Consider the following 20450-nt stretch of genomic DNA (forward strand, 5'->3'; position numbering starts at 1 on the left):
ACCAGTTTTTAGGGATTGTCACGTCAAATGCCTTGTAATTTCTAAACACAAGCCTTTGGTTTTGATCTTGAGAGAATGCAGCTCAAGACTTCATTTTTACTAATCTTTTGTTCTTTCCTATTAACCTAAGATGCTGGCTAGGTTTTTTTTGGAAATATTTTATGAGAAATTAGGCCATAGGTACACAATATATATATAAACAAGACCAGAAAAAGTCACCTGCGGCTGCTCTGTTTTCTATAATGTGTAGATCACTGAGAGACTTCATTACAAAAGCAAACACAATTATAACATTGTAAACACAACTCCTCTTCTTCAATGGCGATTATTTCTCTGCTACGATTCAGAAAACGGCTAAGAACGACTGGCTTGTGGCGTTCTTGATCATATTGTCCCTCTCTTTCTTCGTCGATTGCACTTCAGACACTGTCCCCTCCGTTGTTGACCGTAACGATCTTGTCAAACTGAAGTTGTCGCGTAAAGCTAAAGAGAGAGGAGCATGTACTGTCATCAATTTATTGTCTTCTTCTTATACTTTTGTTTTCGTTTTACAGTTTGAAGCATTTCTATGCGATTTTTTTCACAGTTTGCTTGGATGGAAGCTTGCCTGGTTACCACTTTCATAAAGGTTCAGGATTTGGCTCCAAAAGCTGGCTTCTTTATTTGGAGGTATATTCTCATTTTTGTTGATGTGAAATGTTCTTGGGAATTAGATTATAATTTTGAGTGACATTCAATAAAAGGGTGGGAGGATGGTGCGACACAATAGAGTCGTGTTCTTCTCGAGCAGTGACTAGCTTAGGTTCTTCCAACTACTTTGAAAGTAAAGTCGCATTTGACGGCGTTTTAAGCAGTGACCCATCTCAAAATCCTGGTAGGAGAATCTTTACTAGGACCTTCTTCTAATATTTACTTAAATTGTATATGGTAGTTTTTGAATCTATAATTGTCTTTGTTGCAGACTTCTTTAATTGGAATAGAGTTAAGATACGGTATTGTGATGGTGCTTCGTTCGCTGGACACCCTGAAGCTGAATTCAAGGTAGATAAAAGTTTTAATACATCATTGGAAGCCTATGAAACTTAAACACAATGCAAGAAAAGTTGTTTTTTAGTTTAAAAACTCTGTTTCTCTCTTCTCAGAATGAAACAGGGCTTTTCTTCCGGGGCCAGCTCATTTGGGAGGCGATTATGGATGAATTGTTGTCGATGGGCATGTCACATGCGAAACAGGTAGCGTCCTCTCCTTGAGATTAATGCATGAAATTCCTTTAACTTTTCTTTAGGTAACTCTCGTTGGCTAGAGATTAAATTATACATTGTGACTACTTTTGCAGGCCATTCTTACAGGATGTTCTGCAGGTGGCTTGGCAACTCTTATACATTGTGACTACTTTCGAGATCATCTGCCAAAAGATGCAGTTGTCAAATGTGTTTCCGATGGAGGCTATTTTCTTAACGTGTATGTTTCAAATGAGTTTAATGAAGCTGATGATACTCACGCAGGGCTAAGGAAGTTACTGGCAATGTTGAAATCAGCTAACAATGTCTTCTTCATTTCAGGCCTGATATCCTTGGAAAGCCGACGATGAGATCTTTCTATCGTGATGTTGTTAACCTGCAGGTTCTCATTCACGTTCTTTCAATAGTCAAATTCATATATCTCTTGAATTCTTCACTAAACTAAACAAGAACATGTCATGAGTTCTTTTTGCATGGCTTGATACCAAACAGGGCGTAGATAAGAGCTTGAATCAGAACTGTGTAAGCAAAATGGAGCCATCTAAGGTAGGTTTTGTCTCTTCTTTTGATATTGTATTCCCTCTCTGATTATGAGACTTCTTGATTTTGGTTTTGCAGTGTATGTTTCCTCAAGAATTCCTTAAAAACTTAAGAACCCCGGTGTTTCTTATCAACCCAGCCTATGACTAATGGCAGGTTAGAGCTACCGATCCAAGCATGAGAGCTTCTTTTTTTTTTGCATGCTTCCATTTGATCATATGTTTAATGTTATACTAACACTAAGCACATATGTTCAGATCCAAAATGTCTTGGTACCAGATTCTGCGGATCCAGATCAAATATGGGCAAAGTGCTAACTCAATATTCAGGATTGTAATGCCGCACAGATGAAAGTTCTACATGGTAGTTTACTTATTAATAAACCTTAATGATGAGCAATTTGATTCAAGTAAAATGTGGATTAGCTATAGATCTTTTGCTTCTATAAATATCTTCGGTCTTCCTTGGAGCATAAGTTATACTTTCTAACATGATCAGCTCTGTTTGATTCCGCAGGTTTTCGCACTTCTCTGATGGAAGCGATCGGGGAGTTCCATCAGAACAAAGACGGTGGGACGTTTATAGACTCGTGCTATTCTCATTGCCAAACATTAGCGGCAGAGACATGGCACTCACCAACCTCAACAAAAATTGAAAATAAAGTTGTCAAGACAATTTAACAGAAATACTTTTTGCTTTCTTTCTCGAGCTTTTCTTCTAACAAATGAACTGACCAGGTTCGTTTTTTGCTGTCGTTGGAACAGACAATTGCAGAGTCTGTAGGTAATTGGTACTTCAACAGAAAACCGGTGAAACTAATCGATTGTTCTTACCCATGCAATACCTCTTGTTGAACATGGATTTCACCTCAACTTCCCTTTTATATTTATGAAAATAGAAGATGATTAAAAGTAATTGGGATGATAATTAATAATTTATGTCGTTGGATAATCTATAAGAGGATAATGTTAATGGTTTGTGTGTCTAATTGATTAGGAAATCCAAACCAAATTTGTTGTTATTAGATCAATGTTTTTGATGTTCAAAAAAAAAAAATGGATCAATGTTTTTGAGTTTTGATTCTGTGTTTATTCGTCCTATGATTTCTAGATTCTACTTAAAGTACAATTATTCAATATTAAAGATTTGCACAATGATTTGAAATTTTAATGAATTTAGAAGTGTTTTTAAGTTTAAAAATTCTTAATACTCAAATATTGAGTTGTGATTTGTGAACTTTGTTATTTTGTACGACCTTGTAAAATAAAATGTTGGTGACTCAAACACCACTCAGATCTTTCCCATTTGTATGCTTTTGTTCTCCATATGTTTCGATTTTATGTAAGGTGATGTCTTGGGTTACTAAATGTCATGTGCCGGTCATTACAAAAGAAAACATGTCATATTTCTACAAAAATTTTGACTAAATATTTGGTATGAAATTTTTATAGCCAATTTTCTTTGCAATTATGACAAAAAATAGAAGTGATGGAAAATTGGTAGGAAATTTCTTACGAAAATAAAGCGTAAAAGAACGGTAAATTATTTCCTACTAATAACCTACACATGTATATTCGTAGAAAATTCGGTCAAAATGGAAGAAAAGTGGTGGACCTAGCTTACCGTTATGCTGGTGGGTATCTTATCGGAAATTTCCTATACATTTTCGACAAAATATTTATTTGTAGAAAAATCGTAGAATTTCTGTAGGAACATTTCAATTTTTGGTTTGTCTTTTTTTTTAATTTATGTTTAATTTCTGAAAAGTGGTAGAAAAATAGTAGGAGTAATTCATAAAAAATATATGTTTCATAAGAAATTGGAAGGAATTAAACTGAAGAAGGTAGTAATTTGGTAGGTATTTCCAACAAAATTTTTCTACCAACATTTTTGTAGGAAATGTTTTACGATTTTCTTGCTTTTTTAAATTTTCGACGGACGATAATCTATGAATAAATTTCTTTGGAATTAGATAATAAACAGCTTTATTATACGATTTTCTTACGATATTTTCTTTAAAAATATGACATATTTTCTTGTAGTGAGTATTGAGAAGAAGAAAAAATTGTTGAACATGTATCTAGGAAATTTACCTAAGTGCTAATACATTAGCAAAAGCAATCTCAGTCTAATGATCAAATATATCAATTACTAAACTATTCCGTTACTAAACGCTGATGAACTTTTATCTAGGACTTGAGCATAATTTTGTGTGTGTTGCCTTTAGTCTTAAGTCTCTTAAGGACCTAGGGTTTGTGTATGTATTCTTGAATTTAATTTATGATTCTGATGTATATGTATTTAAAACTAGGCATGTGCATCCGATTTGTTTGGTTCAGTTTGTTGGATTCAGTTTTGGTAAAATCTTGCACAAGTAAACTGAATAAAGTTTGGATATTGGTTTATTCAGTTTTGACTATACTAAATTCAATTATTTAAGTCTGTTTACGAAAAACGATTCCCAAGAAATTTCGGTATAATTCGGTTAAATTTGATACATTTTTATTTTAGTTATTTAGAATTTCAGTTCGTTCTTTGGTTATTTTAGAGGAAACCGGTTAGAATATCAAAAAGACCAGTTCGAATATACGAAATATTTTAAACTAAAACTGAAGAAACCATCGGTTCAGAGGTACCACCGTATCAAACCAAACCATCCCGAAAACTAAATTTGAAAAGTCGTGAGAAGTTCGGTTTCATTTGGTTTGGGCCGAATGTTCATGTAAATTTCCGTTTTAAAAGTTTGTTTGTTGACTCCATTACAGCCATTGACTCTAATTCAGCCATTGACTCCAAACTTGGTCTCTGAGTCCGTCGAGTCGTCGACGATTCAATTTTGGAACTTTATGTTTCCCACACGTTTTTCTTGTCTTGTTTTCTGCCAAAATAATGTAGAATAACAGGGAATCTACATATCATTTCACACTCTACTACTCCACTTGCTTATTTATATGATTATTGTTGGAGTTGCTAGCTTTGATCATTTGACCAGCTTTTAGGGTTTGTCAACTAGGCATACCTTATCTTCTCTATCATGGAAAATCTGCAGAGAAAACCCAAAGCCTTTGTGGTTTATAAGCTTAAACATCTAAATACAACAAGTCTTTGGCTATATGACCTTGAGAGAATGAAGCTCAAGACTTCATTTTTGCTAATCCTCTGTTCTATCCTTATAACCTTAGACTCTGTTTCTTCACAAATCTGCTTGAATGGATCCTTCAGACCAAATCCCACTTACGACTTAAACCGTCGTCGAATCCTCTCTTTTCTTGCTTCTAATGTCACATCTCACAACGGCTTCTTCAACTCCTCCATGGGTCAAGATCCCAACAGAATCTTCATCATTGCCATGTGCATCCCTGGAACTAAACCAGATACTTGTTCAGGTTGCATCAAAGACGCATCAGAGAGCTTATCACAGAGCTGTCCTAACCAAACAGATGCTTATACATGGCAAGATTCTTGTATGGTACGTTATTCCAACATTTCCTTCTCTGCATCATACGATATTGGACCGTCTCAAGACCTGTACAGTCCCGGAGATATCAACTCTAATGTAACAGTCTTTGATAGAATTGGGGAAGATTTGATGGCCCGTACGATAACTGCAGATCCATTGAGGACTCATGGACATAAGTATTATGCAGCAGATGTTGCTTCCTTGACAGCTTTCTTAACTATGTACGCGATGATGCAATGTACACCGAATCTTTTTCCAGGGCATTGCGGGTTTTGTCTGAGAGCCATTCTTCAAGATTATGAGTCATGTTGTCGCAAGAAAAAAAGTGGTACTGTTACAACACCGAGTTGCTTTATCCGGTGGGATTTGCATCCTTTTTCCGGAGCTTTTGAGAATATTACACTGCAGTCTTTACCTCAGCCAACGGGGAAAGGTAAACATTTTCATATGGTTTGGAACAAGAATATTGATGAAAAATGAAATTAAATCACTAATTTGTAATGATGGTTTGGTGATTTCAGATGGAAAAACGATTTCGATAGGGATTATTGGGGCAATTGTTGTCCCTATCATCGTTATATTGGTACTACTTGTTGTAGGATTGATTTTTTGCAGAAGAAGGAAGTTAAACCAAACAGTTAAAACTCAAGGTTGGTTGGTTACTTTCTTTGCAAGCTACCAGAAGTAAAATCACATACATATTAAGGAAAAAATATATATTGGATGTTGAGGAAGATGTGTCACGTTGTTTGTGCAGTTGGTGAAGAGATCGTATCAATAAACTCACTGGAATTCAATCTTAAGACGATTGAAGCTGCAACTGATAAGTTTTCGGACAGTAACATGATCGGACGAGGTGGATTTGGTGAAGTTTACAAGGTAATAAGTTCTTTCTCTAACTGCTTATCTACTTCTCTTTATGAAGTTGAATCAATACAGAGTTTGATCGTATCTTTTTTTCTGTAGGGAAAGCTTTTAACTGGAACTGAAGTAGCAGTGAAGAGACTGTCAAAAACATCAGGACAAGGTGCTCAAGAGTTTAAGAACGAGGCTGTTCTTGTCACAAAGCTTCAGCATAGGAATTTAGTTAGACTTCTTGGATTTTGTTTGGAAGGAGAAGAAAAGATACTTGTCTACGAGTTTGTACCTAACAAAAGCCTCGACTATTTCCTGTTCGGTATGATATGATCGCTTAAAATACAAGTAAGCTCTGAGCAGACCTTATTGTAGCTAAATTAATGGTGTTATATTAATGCAATTTTATAGACCCTGCAAAGCAAGGTGAACTAGATTGGACAAGACGGTACAACATTATTGGAGGGATTGCTCGAGGGATTCTATATCTTCATCAAGATTCACTACTTACTATCATACACCGTGATCTCAAAGTCAGTAACATTCTCTTAGATGCTGACATGAACCCCAAGATCGCGGATTTTGGTATGGCGAGGATTTTTGGAGTTGATCAATCTCAAGCTAACACAAGCAAAATCGTTGGAACATAGTAATTTTTCTATCTTAAATTCACTTTAAAAAAACTATGCTTGGTGGTTGGTTGCGTGTAGGCTAAAAAGTGTTTCTTGATGCCACAGTGGTTATATGTCTCCAGAATATGCAATGCGAGGCCATTTCTCAATGAAATCTGATGTCTATAGCTTTGGAGTAATGATTCTGGAGATTATAAGTGGCAAAAAGAATAGCAGTTCCTACGACATTGATGATTCTTCTGGCAATTTGGTCACACATGTGAGTATATGAGATTTTCAAATTATTTAAGGCAAAGTCTATACTGAATCTAATTGATCACTTGTGTTAGGCTTGGAGTCTTTGGGGAAGCGAGTCTCCATTAAAACTAGTGGAACCGTCAATAATAGAGAGTTATGAGAGTAATGAGGCTATTAGATGCATCCATATCGCACTTTTATGTATTCAAGAAGATCCTGCTGATCGTCCAATGTTACCAGAGATCATCGTGATGCTCACTGATTTCACAACCACTTTACCTGTACCTCGAATGCCTAGATTTTGCCACTCAAGCATGAGTGATCTTGCCTCCCAGTCAACAAGCAGGTCTATTCCCGATTCTATCAATGATGCATCGATTACAAATATTTAGATCTTCGTTCAAGAATGGTGTTTTCTAGATACTGGAACATCTTCTCTTGATTCTTGTCACTGCTCTACTTTATGAGACATTTGAACTATATAGACGTAGGTACAGTATATCTCACTTGCTATAATTAGTAATTACATATATACATGCTTTGTTCATGCATATCCTTGTGGGATCTTGAGCTGGCAAACTTAAACACATTCACATGATCTAAAACAAGAATCTGTTGAACCTAACACAATTTAGATTATAATCGACATTAATTAGGACTATTGTGGCAATGTCAATAAATGTTAGGATTACATTCTAATCAAGATTAGTTACTGCGTCAGCTTCTCTAACAATAATCCCACATCGAAAGCTCGCTTCTTGATTAACGTTCAATAGGAGTTATAAAACAAGAGGATGGTTCGACCTTATAACATACTTACCTGGACGGGGTCAACAATCGATCAAGAAGAACTGTGGCCTAGGTTAGTGACTTCCATTGCACTCTTCGGAAGTGTGCTTTAGCCTAAGGTCTCCCCAATTGGGAGAGCCTGCGTCGTTATTTGTTGTGTGGGGGTCTGTGTTCGCGCGGCCACTCCCATTATTCTCTAGTCAAATCTTTTTAATCCTCTAGGCCCAGCTCAAGCTTTAATTCTTGTGAAGACTAGGCGAAATAAACAAGTTTGGTTTCTTGTACATAAACGGTTCCACTTCCACAAGGTGCAGTTGTAACGTACAAAAAAAAAAGAATATTTAAAAAGTGCCCACACGCAGGATCGAACTACGGACCTTCAGTTTACAAGACTGACGCTCTACCACTGAGCTATACGGGCAAATTAACAACATTTCAGAGTTCTATAATTATATTTTTCTTTATGAAAATTGTCGTTTGAACTTATGAAGCCCACTTTGATAGGAGTAAGTAAATTGTAATATTTATAAGGACAGCACACGTTTATTATTATTGTATTATTTGCAAAGTCTTTTGAGTTGTGGTTCAAAGCTCATTTTTATATGGTTTTGATTGAAGGTGTTAAAATACACTTATGCTATTAATAAAAAATCATCTTTTCTAATTGGTTTGTTTTATATTTAATTAATATTTTAATTAATCTATGATAAAAAAATAGAAGTATTTTGTAATTAAAACCCAACAATAGATTAGAGCCCATGTTTGGAACGAAGCAGTCCAATCCAAATTTTTTGGTCCATAATATAATATATATTTAAAAACTGATTGATTTACCTAAAAAATGATAGGTCTACTGGTTAGATACTCGGTTTCTTATCTTTCTTATGACAGATTTGATTCCCTAACTTTATAAGTTTTTTTTCGAAATCTCTAATTTAATTAGTCTAGGTTTTAAAAAGTTTTTCAAAATTAAAAAGCGAAAATTTTATTTTTTTCTTATTTTTTTTATCGGAAACAAAAGTTTTCTAGAAAATTTCTGGAATTTTTCTTATTTTAAATAATAAAATCTTCGCTAAATGGAAGGGGTAATACCAAATCTATTTTTACAGACTGAGAAAAAATATTCAGTTAATGAAAAAAAATATTCGGTTATATTGATATTTATCGTAACAAAAAATAGAAAACCTTTAGAGCCTAAAAAATTATTTGTATATATGTAGTTTGTGTCTCCTTTCACATTTGTTACATGTTCTTTTTTTTTTTAATGTTTAACCGAGTTTCTTTTCATCGTTTAGCTTTAGTTTAGTTTAGGAATGTTTACTTTTCTTATTTCAATACGATATATATCAATCTTTTTTGTTATTTCTTATTTCAGTAAGATCGATTTTGATTTTTTTGTTGTTATTTTTTTGTTTTTTTTTAATTTAGTATGAACTGATCTTTTGATTTTTGATTTTTAAGGTATGTGGATGGAACAAATAGAAGAAAGAGCAAACGATTAGAAGCAAAATATAATTTGGTGTGGACTTTCAGATCTCTTCATATTCATTATTGTATAGTAGTCTTTTTTGTTTTTCAGCTTTTGTTCTAGAGTTTAGTCGAATTCTTTTCTTTATGTGTTTTTCTTAAGGGTTTTTAGTGACGGTCAAAAGTTGAGGTATTACCTTAAAACTCTTAATTGTTAGTTTGTCTATTTATTTTTCCTCTCATTTTTTTCCTAATTGTTTTTTAGATCATATACATATATGATTTTTCTATAGCTTTAAAGAACAAGGATCTATAAGACGCAAAGTCGGTTACGGTACGAACATATATGTGGTTATGTTCATGGTGTAGTTTCCTTTGCAAGTTATATTTCTTTTTAATTTCATGGCATTAGGGAGTTTAGATTAAAAATATCAATACGTCTGTATGTATTGAATGCACATATATGGATTGATTCATCTTCTTTGTTATTTGTTTGCTTTTTTTTTGAATTTTTGATTTGAATCTTAAGCTCTGATCTAATCTTTTTTTTTAAGTTACTTAAAATACGATCTCGAAATTTGGGGAAGACAATCATGGATTAAAAAAAAAAGCTTAAATGATATTTCAGGTATTGTTTAACTCTTTGTTTTGATATATATATTTTTTTGGTTAATCTTGGAAAAATTAATTTTCTGTTTGTTCTTAACTTTTAATGTCGATATTTTTGATTTTGTTTTATCTAATGAGCCTAATTTTTCGGTGTTGTATTTTCTTTTATGAGAGATAGCGTCAATTCATTATCATGAATAAAAAATCTAGATTTTTTTCCGTATGAGATTTAAATTTGTTAAAACCAACATAAGTTATTCACTTTATTAACATACGAGTTATTGAACTGTTTAGTAAAGTAGATAGTTCAATTTTTGTAATTTTTGTGACGAAACAACAGAAATTCTGTAAGGTATAAATCAAGATTAATCATGCATCATTTTGTACCTAGTAATAAAGGACCTGTTTTAAATAATTTTCAAAATAACCTTTTTTAAAAATTACTGGACAGCCTAGACATAAGATTAGATTTTCACCTTACATAAATTAATAATTTTTATGCTTTTTAAGAAAATAACATATTATTTAATTTGATAACATGCAATTTTATTTCAAACTAAATTACGCTCTGCGTATATGAGGTTTATAATCTAATATTTTATAACTCACTAAAAATTTTAAAAATAAAACGAGTAAAAAACAAAATCATGTCACTAATAATAAATAAAATAAGATTGAGTACGCTGATATGAAATTACCTATTTATACCAGTGAAAGATGTCAGATTTTAGATTAGAGTGGTTGATGTGAACTGATATCGAACTAAGGAAATAGAACCAGTTAACATTCACCAAGCCGGACGTGCCTGGGTTCAAGATCGATGGACATAGCGTCAGGTTACATATTTAACAACTAATTTCCTTGAAATAAAAGACAACAATATTTTTAGATCTATACTTAATACACATAGATTTTGTATAAAAGTGTTAGAGGTGTACTCCGCACACTCAGTTTAACTAGACATGAACCGAGACCGGCCCAATTAATCCCGGTTAATGATGGTTCATGTCATGATAAACTGGGCCGGGCCGATCTAGTTTAATAGTAGTTAGGCCCAGTATGCGGATAACGTTGACTTTCAAGATTTAAAGAATATTTCCTTAAATCTCGAGGGAAAATATCTTTTTTGACATTACAAGAAAACAAGGATTTAGCGACCTCAAATATAGTTGCTAATTAGTTGCTAATACTACATTTACGACTGAGTTCCGACAAATTCAATCAGTCGCTAATATTGAATCGCTAAATAGATAGTCGTTAATCAATCACCAAATACCGACTGAATAACGACTAAATATTGATGAAGTGAATCAGTCGCAAATCAGTCGTTAGAGTAGCGACTGAATCACGACAATTATTACGACGTATTTACGACTGAACAGCGACTATATGGTTCGATATTTGAATGGTACTTTGGTGCAATTTAACGACTGTTTAGCGACCAATTTAGAACAACTTTCCGACTGATTTACGACTACGTTGCGACGGTTTTAATAAATGAAAACACATTCTGGTATTACGATTTGATTCCACCTAATCTGATAATTTGAATCCACTTATAGATTTTTAATAAGAATTAAATAGCAAAAGAAGTCATTCAAATGTAAACAGCAAAAGAAGTCATTCAAATTACGTAATACCATTGTTCAAAAAGGAGACTTATAAAACCATTGTTGAAAATGAGTTACAAAAACCAAAGACAAAATGGTTACATATTTAACCATTGAGATAAGTTCAAAAGAGTCTAAAAGAGCCTAGATACTTAAAAAACAGAGACGTAGAAGAACGTATGTTTCTGGGGTCGGATTAGAGCTTGTAGCTGCATGAATCGGATCACTTGGAAGAGTTTGATTTGCAGCCAAAAAATCCATGAACTTTGGATCAGTTTCAGTCAAATAACTTTCCACCATAGATAATTTGTCCAGCTTGGCTTGTTGCTCTGCTTCACGCTTGGAGTTCTCAGCCGCTTGTTCTTCTATTTTGCGATGAGTTTCTTGTAGAAGTTCTTCCAGTCCCTTGTATGTTGAAGAGCTTCCTGGGCATTTCCTCTTTCCATTGACAAGCGTCTCTAAGAGGCTTCCAATTCCATAAGGAATTCCTCGCTCATTTATGAAAGTCGACTGCAAAACAAAATAAGGATCAAAGCATCAATGCATATATATTAACATCAAAGCATCAAACAAAGTAACAACTTGAAATCTAAAGAATCAAAGCATAATATATATATAAAAAAAACACAACACAAAAAAAAGACTTTACCTGAAGAAAAATCTCATTCTCCTCTTCTACGGATAGCCCCAACGATGGTGAAGTACCATCTGAAGTCTCTGAGTCTATCCCGAGGTCAGCCAACTTGGATTCCAGGTTCTTCCTATATGCTTCAGCCACAGTCTTGGACTTTCGGTCTACAAATGTTCCATCTCATTTTGTATGAACCTTGATGAAAACTTCACCAAGACTCACCGGTCTTCCCAACTCTTCTTCCTGAAATGATAACAATATGAATGAAAGAGTTACTTTCCATCATTTCTAATTTACTAAAGATGATATATAACTTATCAATAAAAGAGTTAAAAAAATGATATATTTACCATTTCTTGTTGAATTTTGAGGCAGGACTTCTGCCCTGAGAAGTGAACATGAGGACCAAGTCCATTAAGCTCAGACATCCAAGCAGCTGATGTGGTGTCACTCTTCTCTTTGACTTTTTCAGTGTCCCAATACTCTGTCATTTGTTTCTAAATAGTATCACCAATCCAGTTCGGTTGTTCTCGAGAAGCCCTAACCTTGCTGACCATGTCTTTCATCCGGAGTAGACATATTCTCTCAAACTTTTCTTGAACCACACCAGTTAATAAGGGATCCCAGGTGTGGGTTTTCTACAAGAAAAATAAAGAAGATGATGTTACTGAGCAATAAAAAACAAATGGCTCATATGGATCAACACAAAAAGGAGAATATGGATAGAGAACATTACCGTGAATTCAACAAAGTATCTTTCCTATCTCTCCCGAGGCACACATGTCCAGCTATAGAATGGGCCATCAAACTTGTTTGTAAAAGTTTTTGTTATCTTCCGGGTAAGGAAAGACTTGTCACGCCCAAACCTGCAAACACAGAACAAAGCAAAGAAACAGTTACAATCCATAACAATATTAAGGTAAGCTAGACACACAAACATGATAATGTAACTAAGGAAAACAATTTTCTGGGTAAGCTAGACACAAACATGAATTTAAAAAAAAAACTTCAAACAATCATAACAATTCTAAGCTAGACAATCATAACAATTGGTGATAACAATTCTTATCATAACAATTCTTATCTAAAAAAGACTTCAAACAATCATAAAAATTCTTATCAGGAAATGTATCTAAGAAATCTAAACACCCTAAACTATGCAAAAACACAATCTACAAGTACAAACAACCTAAACACCATAAACTATGCAAAAAATCAGAGATTCAGAAATTAAGAAAGGTACTAAATCAGGGTTTGTTGAATTCATACCATGTTGTGTTCGGCTTTTTTATGGGAGAGAGGACAGTGGTGTATGCTTCCCTGCAAGGCTGAGTGAGCAAGGCATTGAGAATTCTGTGCTGTTCTTCCACGAGATTCCCCGTGAATAGAGCTTCTTCTTCTTCCGCGAATGCACTGTGACCTTCGGAGGGACAATTTTGAGCTTCAGCTTGCTCGTGAGATCGAGGAGATGGTTTCTGTTGAGAGTGTGGAGATGGTTGTTGTTGAGAGACTGGAGAGCTTCTTCGTTGCAGCTGTGAAGAGCCTAGATGTGGTTCAGACTCTGCGCTTCGATGTGGATTGTGCGAGCTTGGGAACAGCTGCGTCGGCGGCGGATAATCCCTCACGGATACTGACGGTTGCTGCATGGGAACAATCGGCGGCGACGGTGAGGGCGTGAAGTTGTAACGACTTGGCAGAGGCGACGAATTTCTGGCTTGCGACAAAGCCACACCTCCTCTGCCTCGTCCTCTCTTCCTTCCACCACGACCAGGCATCCTATGATTGAAGATTTCTGGGGATTTAGGGTTAGAATCGAAGGAATTTGGGATTGAAGAAGAAAGAGATTTAGGGTTTGTTTATGTTTGTCGAGGGAAATTGGGAATTATGCTAAGTGTTTCTCGATGGTTATTTGGGCTAATGGGTTTGTTTACTTTTTTTTTTAGGGGCCGAATTGTAGTAGCAAATTAGTTGCCAATTTTCGACTGTTATATGTTAGTCGTTGTATTAGTCGTTATCTGCTGACTCCATTACAACCACATTAATTAGTCGCTAATTAGCGACTAATGTCCGACTGTTTTTTATGAGACATAAATTGAAGGCAAATCAGTTGCTAATTAGTCGTAACATTTAGCAACGGACATATCAGTCGCTAAATTATGTCACTAATTAACTGTTTTCTTGTAGTGTAGTCCAAAGAGAAAAAATGAATTTTAGATTAAAACCGACTTCTGTTATATACATATATATATATATATATATATATATATATATATATATATATAAAAGAAGGGGTTCCTCACAATCAATCCACGCAAATTTTTGAGAGCATTAGAGAACTCAGAGAAAATAACCTAGTTCTTTGAGCCTCCTCATTGTAATTCGATTCTGATATTAATGAAAACGCTTCCGAGCAAAGTTATTCTTCTTGTATGATTCCTGCAATCAACAAAAAGTATTAAATATACAGTAAAACCTCTATAAATTAATAATGTCGGGATCCTAATATTTTATTAATTTATCGTGATATTAATTTATCTATAAATTAATTAGAGAAAAAAAATTTCCGCCTATAATTTTCTAAGACTTTCTTTCGAATAATGTTATATTGAAAATTTAAACAAATCTCTTAATACAAATTATGATTAACAATTATAGGTATCACAATAGAATAGTTTTTAATAGCATATTAGATTGTCCATGTAAAACATATTCATATTGATAAATTTAAAATTTTTTAAAAAAATTATGGCTATAATTATTATTATTGATGATAAAATTGAAGATAACACTACAATACATTTAGAAACAGTTACAGGTAAGAAAATTAAATATCACATCAAAACATTTATCATAATGTTTGAATGCATATCATAAAACAACAATAAGAGCTACTAATATAGTAATTAGAGAGATCAAATCTAATTAGATTTTAACTTTAAGTTAAAACAAACACATTACTCATATTTTTAAAATATTATATTTACATATATTTTCATAAATTTATATAATTATTAATTTATATTTTTGTTGGGAGTATATATTTACATAGGACTTTCAAAAAAAATATTATCTTATTATCTTATCGAATTTGATGAATTTTTACATTGGTCCGACATGAGACCAGCAAAATTTATTATTTATAGTGATTATTAATTTATCGAGTATTAATGTATAGAGGTTCTATTGTATATTGTTTCTAGAAAACTTTCTCTAAGACATTGAAAAAACAAGATTTTTGAATCTTTTCAAACTGTGGTAATTTGTATAAGTTAAAGTGTTATTTGCAATTTTAATTTTATAATGATCAGTTTAGTAGATTTTTTAATAATGTCAAAGGAAACCATCAATTTTTTTTTCAGCTAGTCTTCGTATACCTATCAACTTGTCACTTGCCTTTGTGCTTGACTGTCCATTGATTTAAAATCCAAAAGAAAAAAACTTATATGCATTCTATACAGAATTCAATAAATTTTTAGGGTTTTTGGAGTGAAAGTTATTACCAGGCCAACCTAAGATTATTTACGAAGACATCATCATTAATTTAATTAAGAAATTTTAGGGAAGCTAATTGAACCTATAGGATGCTATTAGTTTAATTAAGAAATTTTAGGGTTTTTAGGGAAGTCCCCTGTTCCTTCGCCATATCGGTTCAGCCAATCGTCAAAAGCTGCCTTCAAAGTCACATCCAAAAGTGACAAAGTTCAAGATATGCGGCTTTGCCGTGAAGTCTTACTCGACGCATTTGAGGCTTGCCTCAGATCTGTTGTCTTTCTTCTTCCATGAGGAACTATCTGCACTATGGTTTATTGCCTTTATCGTGTATCTTATTAAGCTAAGAGGATGTTACATTCCCTCTCTTTGTATTTGGAAAGAGTAATCTAAGGAAAAAAAATGTTGAAAAAAAAAGGATGCTATTAGTTTTCATTTTTATATATTTCTTTTTCTTAACTACTGAAATTTGTTGTTGAATCGATCTAATATATATACATATGCGAAAATGTGCCTATTAAATTTAAGGTAAACAGAAAAACATAGTATAGATTTTAAATATATAAAAACACACACATATATATATATATAATAAATATTATTTACGATTAAAATAATAATTTTAAATTAGTATAAATTTTAGAAAAAATATGAGATTTGAAATTTAAATTTAATATTTGAAAAGTTAATGTTAGAGCCAAATTAGTTATCTCATTGATCATGGTTTTACATGTTATCTATGTTTTTTAGCCATTTGATTTATTATAAGTTTACATTATGTAATTTTATACTTAAATCTGTTATTAGAATCTGTATATTTAATTATATCATTTATAATGTATTGCATTATTTAGATTGTTATTATTTATGGATGTAATATTGTTTTAGTATTATAGTTGTTGTAAATAAATATAACTAATCAATACAATCAGATATATATTTAAAATGTAATCTGAAATAATGATTTGTAAATTTGTATGAAAAACAAATCTAATCTAAGATAAAAAACATAAGATTTGTTTTTGTAAATTATACTAAAAATATATAACTATACAAAAAAATAATAATATTATATTGATGAGATACCTAATGAATAGTATCTCATCAATAAAGGTAGAATTTCAAGATGAGATTCTCAACTAAAATTAACTAAATAATATTAATTTTATATTGGTAAGATATCTAATGAGTATTTAATCAATGGAAGTTGAACTTTAAGATCAATTTCTCAACTAAATTTAACTCACAAACATTAATCTCATAGTGTTGAGATACCCTATAAATATTTCACCAATGGGATATGCTCTTAAATTGCAGCATTCTCGCTTGTATTGAAAACAAGAAACTCAATCACTTCCTCTAATTGGTTGGGTTTTAAGTTTCATAGCACGATGGTGAAACATGGTTATTCTATCTTATCTTTAACTTTGTTTTTGATTTTTTCTCTTGTTTTACATTTTCGTTTTGAAACTACGATGGCTGCACGAGAATCCGTTAAAGTGTTCGGTCAACCTATTCATCACGTTTGGTCAACACCAACACCTCCCCCATACAAGTGGTTCAAAGAGCAAAAAGCGTTTCAACCTATTCATCACGTTTGGTCAACACCAACACCTCCCCATACAAGTGGTTCAAAGAGCAAAAAGCGTTTCAACCTATTCATCACGTTTGGTCAACACCAACACCTCCCCCATACAAGTGGTTCAAAGAGCAAAAAGGCATCAAACACAAAGATCTACCAAGTGCACCATAAATGGTATCGTAGTTAGTTTTGTCTATAAGTAACCATTTTTTTATATAGACCTTTCTTTTTTTTTTTTATCTTTATACAAACGGTTTTTTTTTTCATTTTCTCGGAGTGGATATGAACTCAAATTGATTAAAAATGATGCTTATATTCTTTGTGTCCGTGTAACTGTTATTCTTAAAAAGTTCAATCTTTTTTTTCACGTAGTACCAAATATTACTGTTTGGAATGCTTATTAGAATCTAATCTTATACTGATGTGGTATTTACAGGGATTTCATGCTGATCTTTCGACACCAAAGAGCTTCTAAAATAAATATAAAATAAGTTTAAATTACTATATTATCTATATTTGATGTCATTCATATTAAATTGTTTGAAAATCAATTGTATATCTGCTATATAAAAGATGACCAACTCTCTCCATGTGAGTGTCATATCATCATTTTCGGTTGATATGGAGATGACATGTGATACACTTTTTTATTAAAGAAAATCTATTAGTTAAAAAAAATTATATAAATTTTTAAACCATTCAAAGAAAATGAAAAAAGAAAAGAAAATGAAAATATTTTTTCATTAACTCTTAAATTACAGTTGTGTAAATCTTAAACAAGAATTTATATTATAATTAATCTATAATATTGATGTATATTTAATTTATTTTTATATAACTTTTGATTTCTTAATAATATTCAATATCCATTTTAAATTAATTTCTATGATATGATAATTATATTTGCTTTTATGAAAATAAAAAATATATAAATTTAAAATAATTGAAAAAAATATACACGTTACACGCAGATATTCACCTAGTATCATTAAAATAATCAAGAAATTAATATATCTCTCTATCTCTCTTTTCTATTATGTTTTCCCATTATCTTCTATTATTATTAGAGATTGACACTTCAAAATGACATTTATGTCATGTGTTATTAACAACTTTGCCATGTTGAGGTGTCAATCTCAGAGATATTCTCAGAAGTTTTTTTTTGAAATTAGGCTCAACTTACTAAATTAATTACATCATATGTCATTAACATTAATTTGGTTAGAGATTAATTTATATCAATTATATATTTAAATAGTATTTGATCCACGCTACGCATGGGTTATATTTATAAAAATTTGACTGTATGTAAAATTATCTGTTTTATATGCTTTCTATTCGTTATTTTTTTTTAGTTTGTTACAGTCAGAGGGTTATGAATTTACGTATCTTTACAGTTTATCTTTACAGTTTATATTTTTTCCTCGTTAGAGAGATCATTACCAACATTAAAAATGAGAGATAATCTCGCGTACTCCTCCTGCATTATAGAAATTCTCAAATTTCCTCCTCATAATATTTAATTTCTTTTTGATTTATTTTAAAGCAAGAAAAAGGGAGAAAAGCGGTCAAATACTGGCAGATCCTTACTAAAGTTCCATATTTACTAATCCAATCACGAAGATCCACACCCAGTCTGTCATATCGAGTTGAATCCGAAGAAATCGGGTTTAGGGTCAAAAATTGGAGATAAAATTGTGGTAAGTCTGAGAAAAAAAATTCAAATTTCAAAATCGTCCTCTCGTCGTCGTCTTCGCCTAGTATTCTCTGGGACAACTACGAGTGATTTGCTGCTGCCTGACTTAAATCAACGCCTCGCTATATCAGGTTCGTTCGTCTTTGTCCTCTGATTTCTAATTTCTATCTAGATTACTTTGTAGATTTCAAGTCGTTTTTGTGTAGAATCCAAAATTCGATTTCTATGTTTTCTATTCGGTTGGCAATTACAAAATAGGAGTCATGGATTTAGGCAAGGAAAGAGTGTTTAGATATGCTAGACCAGAACTTTACTCAGATTCCGAATCGTCGCAGGAGAAAATGGTTGAAGGAGTTGCCGAATCAGAGACGGGTAATAATCAGATAGTGTTGTGGAGGGGAATTGAGGCTGAGGCTGAGGAGGAGGAGAATCAGCCATTGCCATCCGTGAGAATGTTCTTCGAGCCCAGTCAGTATCATAGTGCAATAAAGCTGGGAACAAGATGTTATATCCACAAGGCTGTTGCTAAATTGGAGTCCCTAGACCTTGAACCACATGAGCTGTTATGGTTTACAGAACACCCACAGTTCAAGCACTTTTGGCATATGCATAGGGCCATGCATGAGGACACAACACACAAGATGATGGGAATGTGGTTGCTTCTTCTTCGGACAGCAAACACAAATAAGAAGAGGGAAGCTTGGTTTGTAGTGAATGGCGTACCAATTCGCTATTCCCTTAGAGAGCATGCCATTTTGTGTGGATTAAACTGTCTCCCGTACCCAGAGGACTATGAGAGCATAGGAAGTTCTTCGTTTAAGAATAGATATTTCCAGGAAACCGTCCCCTCCCTTGCTGCTGTTGAGAAAAAGCTAGAGTCGATGCGAGGACTAGTTAATCCTGATCGGTTGAAGATGTGTGTCGTCTACTTCTTATCCTCTATAATTAGTGGGAAAACGAAAACCGGTAAGGGAGCACCATCTGTTGACCCCTTATTCCTGAGGATTGTGGATGATCTCGAGGCTTGTAAAAGGTTTCCTTGGGATAGATATTCATTCGATGTAAATATGAAGGAGATGGAGCACACAACGAGGCATTTCAATGGGTTCGTCGGAACAGATGGACATTTCCAAGCTTTGTTACTCCCTTGGAGGTATGTCACATTATAATGAATTTGTAACTATGTAATACTATGAGCGTAAGTGTAATTTGTTGGGTTTATGTGTAGTTGCTAGCATTTGAGGCCATCCCATGTTGATATATCATGGTTTTTATGGTTTTTAACCATGGTATATGTCTTATTTATAGAGTCTTTTTAGTGTCTTTCGAGTCTTTTGGAGTCTTTTCAGGTCATAGGTACGTTTGGAGCTTAACTGGAGACTTTGGAGCACTTTGGAGCTTAATCACGATCAAATTCGTCAAGAATGGATTTTGTGCCTTAGTGACGCTCGACACCATGGAGAGTGACGCTCGACACTTGTCAGAGAAATAAGAAAAAAGCGATTTTGTTTCCTATTTGAAGAAGGAGTTGGGCCTAAACGTTTTCAAGGAAGCCCAAGACGTGTTTTAGAGATATATATAGGATTTTTATTCCCTTTTTACGATAACCTTA

The 20450-nt window shown here is 33.1% G+C and overlaps 2 protein-coding genes, 2 non-coding genes and 1 pseudogene across 6 annotated transcripts; 3 read left to right on the forward strand and 2 right to left on the reverse strand.

Moving 5' to 3' along the window:
- Positions 1-318: 318 nt before the first annotated feature.
- On the forward strand, positions 319-2635 carry LOC18014562 (annotated as a pseudogene).
- Positions 2636-4793: 2158 nt separating this feature from the next.
- LOC18014563 (putative cysteine-rich receptor-like protein kinase 35) lies at positions 4794-7508 on the forward strand. 3 transcript variants are annotated; one of them, XM_024154231.1, is made up of 8 exons: positions 5112-5250; positions 5501-5674; positions 5763-5891; positions 5999-6120; positions 6208-6418; positions 6508-6745; positions 6834-6987; positions 7058-7508. In XM_024154231.1, the coding sequence occupies exons 1-8, from the start codon at positions 5232-5234 to the stop codon at positions 7355-7357; spliced, it is 1347 nt and encodes a 448-aa protein (XP_024009999.1). In that variant the 5' UTR covers positions 5112-5231; the 3' UTR covers positions 7358-7508. The 3 variants fall into 3 exon arrangements, with proteins under 3 accessions (XP_006396908.2, XP_024009998.1, XP_024009999.1); XM_006396845.2 differs by having other exon boundaries at positions 4794-5674; XM_024154230.1 differs by lacking the exon at positions 7058-7508 and having other exon boundaries at positions 4794-5674; positions 6851-6869.
- Positions 7509-7777: 269 nt separating this feature from the next.
- LOC112085836 lies at positions 7778-7941 on the forward strand. Its single transcript, XR_002899124.1, has one exon. It is a non-coding gene; the product is annotated as a U1 spliceosomal RNA (small nuclear RNA).
- A 162-nt stretch (positions 7942-8103) lies between these two features.
- Positions 8104-8175, reverse strand: TRNAT-UGU. The gene has a single exon. It is a non-coding gene; the product is annotated as a tRNA-Thr (tRNA).
- Positions 8176-11584: 3409 nt separating this feature from the next.
- LOC112085275 lies at positions 11585-12562 on the reverse strand. Its single transcript, XM_024154476.1, has 4 exons — positions 12422-12562; positions 12284-12314; positions 12090-12235; positions 11585-11950 (listed from the first exon to the last, which is right to left on the reverse strand). Exons 1-4 carry the CDS (start codon positions 12560-12562, stop codon positions 11585-11587), a joined length of 684 nt encoding a protein of 227 aa, XP_024010244.1.
- Positions 12563-20450: the final 7888 nt, after the last annotated feature.

Source organism: Eutrema salsugineum, unplaced genomic scaffold (genome assembly GCF_000478725.1).
Source record: "Eutrema salsugineum unplaced genomic scaffold, Eutsalg1_0 scaffold_3, whole genome shotgun sequence".
Taxonomy (NCBI): Eukaryota; Viridiplantae; Streptophyta; class Magnoliopsida; order Brassicales; family Brassicaceae; genus Eutrema; species Eutrema salsugineum.